Genomic DNA, 11573 nt, shown 5'->3' on the forward strand with positions numbered 1-11573 from the left:
AATTTGGTTTTATGCTCCATTATTATAAGTAAAAGTTAAAATATATTTTAAATGTGGCAACTTACATGATGGTTCCTTGCATAACATATATTGTGAAGCTTCGCTAGGCTCGCTGTTTCCAGCAGCATTCACTGCTGTGACACGGAACTGGTACTGACCACCTTCCATAAGACCAGTAACTTTCAGTCTGGTATCATAAATAGTGTAATCTCTGTTCACTCGTGTCCAGCGCAGACTTTTCCTTTCACGTTTGTCTACAAGATAATCCTTAATCTCACTGCCACCATCTGATTCTGGTTTTGTCCACTGAATGATGATGTGTTCCTTGCCAACACTCACTTCTTCAGGAGTACCAGGCTGTGTTGGGATAGCTGTTGGTTTTAAAAATGAAGGGAAAAAAATTGTTTTACAAATTCTTTACCTATGACAGACATTCCACACATACTGACACAGAATGGAAGGTAGTAACACTCACTGAAAGCATTCCTGGCAATGATAGGTTCTGTTTCAAGTGGAACACCTGGCCCATATTTGTTGACACCTCTGACACGGAAGATGTACTCGTTATTTTTAATAAGTTTTGTTACCACACATGATAATGTCTGGCATTCGGCCTCAACAATAACCCAGTGAAGTCTGCTGGTTTCGCGCCTTTCTACAATGTAGTGAGTGATTTGTGCACCTCCATCCTCCTCAGGAATATTCCACGCCAGGGTGCACTTCTCTTCAGTTATCCTGCTTACTGTGATTTTTCCTGCGCATGGACCTGGTGAATCTGAGTAGAGGTAGAAATAAGCATTATTATTAGCAACTAAGGAAAAATTCCTCACTCTTATTTTTACAGCAACACTTGTGTTTCTTGTTTAGTTTTTGGTTCTGTTGTTTGTTTTTTTTGTTTTGTTTTGCTTGGTTTTTGTTTTTTTTTTTTTGTTTTTTTGTTTTTTTGTTTTTTAATTTAATATACATTAAGCACAAATACTGATCACGGAAAACATACCAAGCACTTTGACAAGAACAGAAATTTGCTTTGTCCCACTGGCATTTTTCACTGTTAGAGTATATTTTCCACTATCACTTCTGTCACAGAACTTGATAATTGCAATGGCTCGTTTGCTGGTGTACTGCAGAGATATCTTTTCACATAGGTCCAATTCCTTATCTCCTTTGGACCAGAAGACTTTTGGTTCTGGTTTCCCACCAATGGCCGCATCAAGAACAAGATCAGATCCAGCCCTAATGGTTACAACTTCTCCCTGCAACCTGGCATCGAGTTCAGCCTTTGGTGGTGCTGTAAGAGGAAAAAAAATAAATAAATAAATTACAAATTAGAAGATGGCATTAAAAATGGAACACCATGTATTTAGTTGTTCCAAATGAATATTTCTTACAGTATTCATCTTTGCAAATGACAGCACCGGTTGATTCAGATCCTTTGCTAATCACACCAGCTGCATTCTTTGCTAGAACACGGAATTCATATGCTTCATCTTCACCAAGAGCTGTCACTGTAAAGAAGTTTTCTGAGACTATGGTATAATTGCATTTCAGCCAGCGTCCATCGCCAGATTCATTATACGGTTTCCGTTCAATGATGTATCCAATAACTTTACTTCCACCATCGTAAAGTGGTGGTGACCAGCTCAGGGACACTGTAGATCTGGTGACATCTGTTACTTCTGGCCTTCCCGGTGGATCTGGAGGAATAAAACAGAAAATGAGAAATGCCATTCTATTTTAACTTAATATACAAAACAACTATTGAAAATAATACTTACCAACTGGATTTTGAGCCACTACAGGTCTGGAAGCTTCACTAGCTTTGCTAACACCTGCAGCATTTAGGGCATAGGTTCTGAATTGATATTCTAGCCCTTCCACCAGCCCAGTGATTTTGAAGTTGCATTCACAGCATGGCACTTTATTTTCCTTCACCCAAAGGATGGTGTTGCGCTCTTTCTTTTCAACCCAGTATCCAATGACTTTGCTGCCACCATCATGATAGGGTTCCTCCCAACGAATTGCCATGGCATTTGCAGACACGGAATAGACTTCTGGCCTTGAAGGTGGGCTTGGTGGGACTAAACACAAATGGGAGGTTGGGAAAATATTAGTTATTAAAAATATAACAGCCAGAGGAGAACAACAACTTAAAAATAGAAGTAAAAATGCTTCACTTACCAAATGGATGTTCAGCAACTACAGTTTTTGATTCAAGGGGTTTGCTGACTCCAAATCTGTTTTCTGAGCTTACTCGAAAACTGTACTCCTGGTATTTTGTGAGACGGGTGACTTTGATCTGTGTACGTTTTACACTCGAATTTACCAGCTGCCATGCTGTTGTGCCAGATTCACGTTTCTCTACAATGTAGTTTGTAATATCACTGCCACCATCGTCTTCAGGTTCTTTCCAGGTCAACACACAGGATTCAGCAGAGACCGATGATATTTCAATTGGGCCAGTGACTGGACCTGGCCGTCCTATGACTACCACTGTGACAGTGAATGTTTTCACGCCAGCAGTGTTTTCAAGCGTGAGGTAGTATTTCCCAGAGTCGCCTCTCATACTGTCCTTTACAGTCAGTGTGGTTCTGTCTTTTGTTGTCTTGATGGTAACTCTCTCAGTTTCCTTCAGCCTCATCTCCTCAAGTTTCCATGTCACTTTTGGAGCTGGGCGGCCACTAATTGGTATATCAATAGTAAAAGTGCTTCCAGCCTTGCATGTTATGAGTTGTCTGCTTATTTCACTGAGATCTGCTGTTGGTTCAATCTGTGGCTCTTTAATAATAACAGAAGAGAAAGCTTCTCTTGGCTCACTGTAGCCAGCATCGTTCTTTGCCTTGACCCGGAACTCATATTCAGTGTTTTCCACAAGGCCTTCAACAGTGAAAGTAAGTTGCTTGGTTTGACCAGCCGGAATCCATTTGTCAGAGCCTTTCTGTTTCATTTCAAGAAGGTATCCAGTAACACGACTACCACCATCATGGTCAGGTTTAAGCCAAGCTAAAACTACAGAAGATTTGGTAGTATCAACAATATCTAATCTCTTAGGTGGTGCAGGTTCTTCAGTGGCTACAATTGGTTCCGTCAACTCACAAGGTTCACCTACGCCATATTCATTTTCTGCTGACACTCGGTAGTAATATGGAACACCTTCTGCCAGATCAGTGACCTTAAAGATTTGTCGAGTGCATTTTGAACTCACCACTTGCCAGCTACGACGGCTTGCTTCCCGTTTTTCCACAATGTAGTGATGAATACGTGAACCTCCATCCAGTACAGGAGCATCCCACATTAAAGTAATAGATCCTCGGGTCACATCCTTAAATGTAATAGGACCAGGTGGACCAGGAGTGTCCAACACCTTGACAGTAAATGTAATTGACTTACTTCCACTGTTGTTTTCCACAGTAAAGACATATTTGCCAGCATCGTTTCTATTGCATTCCTCCACAGTCAATGTGCTAAATGAGTCAGTGGTTTGAATGTCAGCACGCAAGCTCAGATTTGCATCTGCTTTGGACCACACAGCAGTAGGAACAGGTCTTCCAGAGAAGGCAATAAATAGGCGAATACTTGCACCTGCTCTCACAATGTGAGTCTGCTTGAAGTTTGCATCAATGTCAATTTCAGGTGCAGAAAGCCTGTCTACAGTTTGGACTGATGCAGGAACTTCACAGCTTTCTCCTTTGCCAGCACCATTGACCGCACTCACTCTGAATTTATAGTGTTCTCCTGCCTCCAGATCAACCACGGTATATTTAGTAGCAAGAACAGTCTCTGCATTGACTTTCTGCCATGTTTCTAGATCAGCTTTGCACATCTCAATAATGTATCCAATTATTTCCATACCACCATCAAAAACTGGTTTGGTCCACTCTAAGCTTACACTAGTCTTTGATGTATCCGTCACCTTTACGACATTAGGTGCACTAGGTGGGCTAACTGGTTCTCTGCATTTAATTAGCTTTGAAACATCACTTGGAGGTCCAACTCCTGCAGCATTTTCAGCCATGACATGGAATTCATATTCGTTGCCTTCAATAAGGCCAGTTACTCTGTATCTGTTCTCAGCAATGGGCCTCTTACTGATCACTTTAACCCAGCGCATGCTCTTCTTTTCTCTCCTTTCTAGAATATATTCATTTATCTCACTTCCACCATCTGACTTTGGTCTTGCCCATGTCAGAGTGATACTGTCTCCTGTTACGTTAGTGGGCTCTGGTGTTCCTGGGGCATCAGGAAGAGCTAAAAAAAAAAAAAAAAAAAAAAAAAAAAGGAAAAGAAAAACATAATTGGAAATAAAAGATTGTAACTCTACAGTTATTTCCACACAGAATGAGATGGAAACTTACTGTAAGGTATTTGTGCTACAACTGGATCAGACTCCAATGGTCTGCCAACTCCAAATTTGTTTACTGCAGAGACACGGAACTGGTACTCATTGCCTTTAATTAATTTAAGTGCAGTGTAGCTGCAAGCTTCACACTTGTCATCAACTAATGCCCATGCAATCCTGCTGGTTTCACGCTTTTCAATGATGTAGTGGGAAATAGAAGCACAACCATCATTAGCAGGAGGCTCCCACCATAATGTCACTTTTTCTCCAGTGATGTTTGTGAATCGTATTGGTCCACCAACTTTTCCTGGCGTGTCTGCAAAATAAAAAGTTTGGAATTATAATTTATTGGCATTTAGGTAAAATATTGGTATAAAAAATTGTACTAAAAGCATTTGGTGTGATACCTTGTATTCTGAAGGTAATATCTTCTCGTTTAGTGCCTGATGCATTTTTGGCTTCTACTGTGTACACTCCACGATGATCCCGGGTAGCATCTCTAATGAAGATTGTGCTATATCCAATACCTGTAGTTATTTCTATACTCATTGTTTTTTCAATCTCCTTGCCATCCTTAAACCATGTCACCTTAGGTACTGGACGTCCTTTAATTAAAGCTTTAAGTCTAATGCTCTCTCCAGCTTTAACAGTTAGGCCTTCAAAGTGCTCAGGGCCAAATTCAATTGTTGGAGCAACTGAAAAAGGAAAATATAGTCTTCTTAACTCAGTAATTATAAAACATTGTTATATACAGAATTACAAACTGTAAGCTTATTTTTCCTGTTAGCAACATTCTACAACAGGTGAAAAAGACTATTGTATATTGTTACTCTAATGTAGCAATGATTACACATGTCTGTCAGGTTTGGGTCCTCCATTTAGTTCCTCCTATGCTGGAGCATGATTCTGAGTTGAGTGGAAGGGCAGTCAAACATTTCTCCCCCCTGTGACCTCCCATCTTCCACAAGGTCTACTTGGCTCCAGTATCCAAACAATTATGTTAAGAAATCTTACCATTTTCATCTCTGGTCATGATATAGCCTGAAGACTGTGAAGGTGGGCTGATGGTACCAACAGCATTTCTTGCAAGCACTCTGAATTCATATCGATCACCTGGACTAAGTCCTGTAACTGTATATTGGCATTCACTGACATCAGTAAAGTTACACCTCAGCCACCGGTCTTCACTTCCTTGCCGCTTCTCAATACTGTAGGCCACAATCTTACTGCCTCCATCACGCAGTGGGGGGGTCCATTTAAGAGTGACTGTTTCTCTGGTGACATCAATGTAATCAGGAGTACCAGGTGGATCTGAAAGAGGGGAAAAACAATGAAGAATTATTTTTTATTACTGTTCACCATAATCTAGAACACTAGAATTTTTGGGGATGACTGGTCATTCACTCACCTACTGGAGAGACTGCCAAAGTAAACTTGCTTGGCTCGCTGGCTCGGCTTAGACCGGCAGTGTTTTCTGCATACACTTGGAACTGGTAATCCAGACCCTCAACTAGCCCAGTAATCCTGTATTCCCTGCTAGATATTAATGCAACATTAACCTTCTGCCACAAAATACTGTTTCTCTCCTTCTTTTCAACGTGGTAGCCAATGATTTCTGAACCGCCATCATAAGCAGGAGCATCCCACGCTATGGTCATTCCATCAGCAGTTACATTGTATACAACAGGCTTGCCTGGTGCACCTGGTGTTCTGAATTGATGCTTTGCCACAACATCTGCTGAGACAAGAGGTGGGCTTACTCCGTATCTGTTTTCTGCACGGACTCTAAACTGATATTCAGTGTCTTTAACGAGGTTTGGTACTTTGAAAGTTGTTCTAGCAGCACTTGAGCACACCAGCTTCCAGTTCATTTGAGAAGTTTCTCTTTTCTCAATACTGTAGCCAGTAATTTCACCTCCCCCATCATCTTCAGGAGCTTCCCATGACAAAACTACACTATCTGCTTTGACTTCATCTAGTCTTAAGGGTCCTTTTGGCTTAGATGGTGGACCAAGAGTGATGACAGTGATTGTAAATGTTTTTCTGGAGACAACATTATCAAGAATCAAAGTATATTTGCCACCATGCTCCTTTTTCACATTCTTGATACTTAAGCTTATCTTGTTTTCAGTTTTCTTGAAACGAAGATGTTCAGTTTCTTTAAGAGGGAGGTTGTCCTTCAGCCAGCTCATTGATGGCTTAGGTTTACCCTTATAGGGCAGTTCAATGTGAAGGTTATGCCCAATTCGCACAGTGATTTGACCTCCAGGAATGTCAGAAAGGTCAGCTTCTGGTGTTATTATATATTCTTTCACTGTAATGGGTCCAACAGTAACACCATCACTCATGCCTTTTTCATTTTTTGCAAAGACTCTGAATTCCATGACAGACAGCTCTTTAAGTCTTTCAACTTCATATTCACAGCTCTTGCTTGTGCCTGCGTATGTCCATTCCTTTTCTTCCTGCAATTTCTTTTCAATAATGTAGTCTGATATAATGCTACCACCATCATAGTCCGGTTTGCTCCAATGCAATTTAACAGAAGTTTTTGTAGAATCTTTCATGGCAAGGTCTTTTATAGGTCCTGGTACGTCTGCAGCTTTCACTGGTTCAGATGTCTCACAGGGCTCACCCAGTCCAATTTCATTTTCAGCAAGAACACGGAAGAAGAACGCAGTCTTTTCTGACAGGTTAGTTAGCTTAAAGGTAGTTTGAGAACACTTTGTTGTTACAGTTGACCAGGCCCTCTTTGTAGCATCTCTTTTTTCAACAACATAATTTGTTATTTCAGAACCACCATTAATGAGAGGTGGCTCCCATACCAGTGTAACTGTGCCACGAGAAACATGCTTAAGCTGCAGCTTCTGGCAGGCAGATGGTGTGTCAAGTACCTTCACATTCACAAATGATGATTTGGGTTCTCCAACTCCATTTTCAATTGTAAGAACATATTTTCCTGTGTCATCTCGGGTAACTTGAGGAATAGAAAGTAATGTTGATGATTCTGTATTCTGGATGATATATTTTTCATCAGTTCCGAGATTTTTGTCACCCTTTCTCCATGTGACAGTTGGAGGAGGTCTTCCTTTGAATGGAATCATTATTTCCACATCTTCACCTGCTTTAGCAATGATAGAGGTCCGGAGGGCAACATCCAGATCAATCTCTGGTGCCACTGTGGAAATAGATAAAAATGAATAATGCATATTTGGAAGGTAAAATAAAAAAAGGTCTAAAAAATAAAACCACAGAAAAGTTATGGAAAGGTACAGTACCGAGAATATCTTTAGCTTGAACAGGCTCTGTCATTTCAATAGGCTCTCCTTGTCCAGCACAATTTATAGCAGAGACGCGGAAATAATAATTAACGCTTGGCTGAAGGTGGGATACAACATATTCAGTTGTTCTCACTTCTCCCTTAGAGCTGACTATAGTCCATTCTTGTTCTTCACCTTCCCTTTTCTCAACCACATAGCTGGTAATCGGGCTTCCTCCATCATAAGTAGGTTTAATCCAGCCAAGGGTGACAGATGTCTTAGTTGTATCCACAACCTTCAATTTTGTTGGTGAGCCTGGCTTATCTGTAAGTGACAGTTTAAGAAAAGAAAGTCAGAAACCATACTACAAGTAATCATAAAAAGGAATAAAATATCCTGCAGTTACACTGCCGCAAGCCATCTTAATTGCTTGCTGCCTATTGATCTCTAACCAATTACACATATTGCACGTTGTTTCTTACCAACAGGATCTACAGCTTTGTAGAAGTCAGATGCTTCACAGAATGGACCTTGTCCAGCCGCATTGACAGCACAGACTCGGAAATGATATTCACTGTTTTCAGTCAGACCTGTTACTTTCTGTCTGGTGTCACGAATGGTTTCCTTAGTAACCTTGAACCAGCTAAGACTCTTCTTGTCACGCTTCTCAAGAAAATATCCTGATATTTCGCTACCTCCATCAACAGTGGGCCTACTCCAGACAACAGTCATAGAATTCTTGGTTATCATTGTGACTTCTGGTACACCAGGTGGTCCAGGTGCAACTAAATTAAAAAAATATACATATATGTCAGTAGGTGAACACTATGTGCAAATAAATACCAGACAGGATGATTCAGTTCTATTACTGATGTTATATGGTTCTTACCAAATGAGTTTTTGGCTATAACTGGTTCAGACTCCAAGGAATCACCAACTCCAAACTTGTTCACACCACGGACACGGAACACATATTCATTTCCTTTGACAACTTTTGTTGTAGTTATAATACACCCCTCCTCTTTCTCAGAAACTAAAGACCATACAACACGACTTGTCTCCCGCTTTTCAACAACATAGTGTGTTACAGGTGCACCACCATCATCTGCTGGAGGGTCCCACATTATTGTGATCTTTTCTGCAGTGACTGTCTTAAACTGTATTGGTCCAGCTGGGGGTCCAGGTTTGTCTGTATAAAATGCCAAAAACAAGGTGTTAAGAATTTTTTAGTAGATTATTGTTTAACAGTGTTACACAGTAATTTCTCAAGACATACCGAGTATCTGTAATCGCACATGGGCTGAGGCTGATCCCATGGCATTCTTCAGTTTTAGTTCATAGGTGCCACTGTTAAGTCGGGTTGCATCCTTGATGAGTATAGAAGCAAATTCTGTTGTGTTCTCGATAGACAGTAGTGAACTGCTTTGCAGCTCATTGCCATTTTTGAACCATTCAATTGTTGGTATAGGCTTTCCTGAAATGCCTAGTTTTAGCTTAATAGAAGTTCCTGCTTTGTATTTCACTACTTCTGTATATTCTGGTGGCACATCGATTTCAGGTGCACCTTAAGAAAAAATAAGAATAAAAAACAAAACAGTTAAGACTTGTCTTTAATAAAAGTAAAAATGAGCAATACTTTTTCTAAGCTAACAGTTACAAGCATTTTACAGATATTGATTGAAGCTAGCATGAGTAATTTAAATCAGAAAGCTGGAATGAGTTACAACACTACAAAAAAAAAAAAAAAAGAAAGAAAAAAAAAGAAAAAAAAAGGCAACTATGTGTTATAAATATCACTTTGGCCATGGGACATGGGCTTACTTCTGTTGTTGAAAGAATAAACATGCCACAACTCAAACAAACGCAGATACAGCCAAAGATGTTAATTACAATCATGCTCAAAAAGTTCGCCATCATTCAAGTTTATCAAGATAAGTTAGCTTTCTGTATTAAAAAGGCTATGGTTCTACAAAACAGCACTGACTTTAAGAAGCACATAAAACTGTTATATCATTGCAAAACACTTACCATATGTATCAACACAGGTAACAGGACCCACAACGTCTGATGGATTACTAATGGAACCAATAGCATTCTTGGCAAAGACTCGGAATTCATACTGGGAATTCTGTGTCAGACCAGATACTGTGAACTGAGTCTCAATAACATTGGTGAAACTAGCTTTTGACCATCTGCCATCTGGTAGATCACGTTTTTCTACAATGTATCCAGTGATCTTGCTACCACCATCAAATGCTGGCTTCTGCCATGACAAAGTAATAGCAGTCTTGGAAATATCTGAGACACGAACATTTCTTGGTGGTTCTGTGATAGAAAACATGAAAATATTGCAAATGAGTAACAATCTTTATAATAATACTAACAAATGTTTTGGGTATTAGCTTACTCCACAAGAAAGAATACCACAGGGGAAAAGGAAAAGCACTATTTCAGTGGTTGGGTTTCTTTATTTTCTACAGAATACATACCACAAGCATCAATTGCAAGGACTGGATCAGAAGGATGACTTGCTTTTCCAATGCCAGCTGCATTTTCAGCATAAACTCTAAATTCATAGATAAGGCCGGCACTGATGGTGGTGACTTTAAAATGAGTTGTGCGAATGAGGGTCTTGTTAGCCTTCTGCCATAATATACTATTCCTGTCCTTCATTTCCAAGTGGTATCCAATGACAGGGCTGCCACCATTAGTGACTGGTTCGTGCCATCCGACTGTAATACTCTCTCGGGTGACGCTAGTGACCCACGGTGTGGAAGGAGGACCAGGGGTAGCTGATGATATTAAAAGAAGCGATTGTTAACAAAATGAGCCTTTCAACATGTGAACATTAGAATTTTGATCTGCTGTGTGAGAAGAGCATTACTTACTGTAAGGAAGTTTGACAACTACACATTGTGAGTCAACGTGATCGCTGATGCCAAAGCGGTTCTCAGCTTTGATGCGGAATTGGTATTCTTCTCCTGTTGTGAGTTTCATGACTTTAATAACAGTTCTAGCAACGGTTGCAGAGACCTCAGACCAGGCAGCGGTACTTGTTTCTCTTTTCAGTACAATATAGTTGGTAACTTGACTTCCACCATCATAAGCTGGTGGCTGCCATCTGAGTGTTACACTCTCCTCAGTGATATCACTAAGGACAACAGGACCAATAGGAGGACCTGGTCTATCCAGCACAACAATATTAACAAATGACTTAGTGGTGCCACTCGAATTGGCAGCAGTAATATCATATCTGCCAGCATCAGCAGCCACACTTTCTTTAAGGTTAACAATGAAACTTTCTGCTGTCGTTTCTGTGTGAAATCTCAAGGTGGGTTTGATTGGTGCGCCATCTCTAGACAATGTCACCTTTGGCAATGGTTTTCCAGAAACTGGAATTTCAACTTTCAGGTTTGAACCTGCCCGAACATACACAGTGTTGTGAGGGAAGCCCTTCATGTCAATCTCAGGAGATTCTGAAAACAAAAACATTTTCAAATAATTAAAAAATGCTATCCATTCTAAAACATGAATTCAATTTAATGCATACTGACTTTCGTCTCATGACAGCCGGCTTACCTAATTGTTCTTTAACTGTAACAGGAAGAAGTAGTTCCTTAGGATCACTTAACCCTGCTTGGTTTTCTGCAGACACTCTGAAGAAATAGTCAACATTCTCCTTAAGACCATGGACAACATGATGAGTTGTCTTTACAACTGCACACTTAACCCATTTCTGCTGTCCTTTCTCAAGAGCCTCAATGAGGTAGCTCACAATTCTGCTTCCACCATCATGTTCTGGTTTTAGCCATGATAGAGAAACACTGTCCTTTGTGACGTTTGTCACTCCAAGTTTTTCTGGTGGGCTGGGTTTTTCTGAGAAAAAAAGTTCAACAGGTTAAGCAACAAGAAATTATTCCTTTTTATGTTAGCGATTACACTGGATTGAGGGTTGTTGTTGTTTTTTTTTTTGTTGTTGT

The 11573-nt window shown here is 40.2% G+C and overlaps 1 protein-coding gene across 7 annotated transcripts in view; it reads right to left on the bottom strand.

Annotated features, from left to right (window-relative positions):
* Nucleotides 1–11573, bottom strand: part of TTN (titin) — a 235824-nt gene that overhangs the window by 16557 nt on the left and 207694 nt on the right. For all 7 annotated transcript variants that reach the window (XM_042874689.1, XM_042874688.1, XM_042874691.1 and 4 more), the window contains 18 exons: nt 11173–11469; nt 10482–11069; nt 10083–10385; nt 9622–9918; nt 8870–9157; nt 8483–8782; nt 8076–8378; nt 7612–7917; nt 5745–7511; nt 5351–5647; nt 4744–5031; nt 4353–4652; nt 2179–4245; nt 1776–2078; nt 1389–1694; nt 998–1288; nt 476–775; nt 66–371 (listed from right to left, as the gene is read on the bottom strand). In XM_042874689.1, coding sequence (XP_042730623.1) covers nt 66–371; nt 476–775; nt 998–1288; nt 1389–1694; nt 1776–2078; nt 2179–4245; nt 4353–4652; nt 4744–5031; nt 5351–5647; nt 5745–7511; nt 7612–7917; nt 8076–8378; nt 8483–8782; nt 8870–9157; nt 9622–9918; nt 10083–10385; nt 10482–11069; nt 11173–11469 — 8907 coding nt within the window. The remainder of the gene's footprint in view (nt 1–65; nt 372–475; nt 776–997; nt 1289–1388; nt 1695–1775; nt 2079–2178; nt 4246–4352; nt 4653–4743; nt 5032–5350; nt 5648–5744; nt 7512–7611; nt 7918–8075; nt 8379–8482; nt 8783–8869; nt 9158–9621; nt 9919–10082; nt 10386–10481; nt 11070–11172; nt 11470–11573) is intronic.

Source organism: Lagopus leucura, unplaced genomic scaffold (assembly GCF_019238085.1).
Source record: "Lagopus leucura isolate 7727_CA_CO unplaced genomic scaffold, USGS_WTPT01 Super-Scaffold_100012, whole genome shotgun sequence".
Lineage (NCBI taxonomy): Eukaryota > Metazoa > Chordata > Aves > Galliformes > Phasianidae > Lagopus > Lagopus leucura.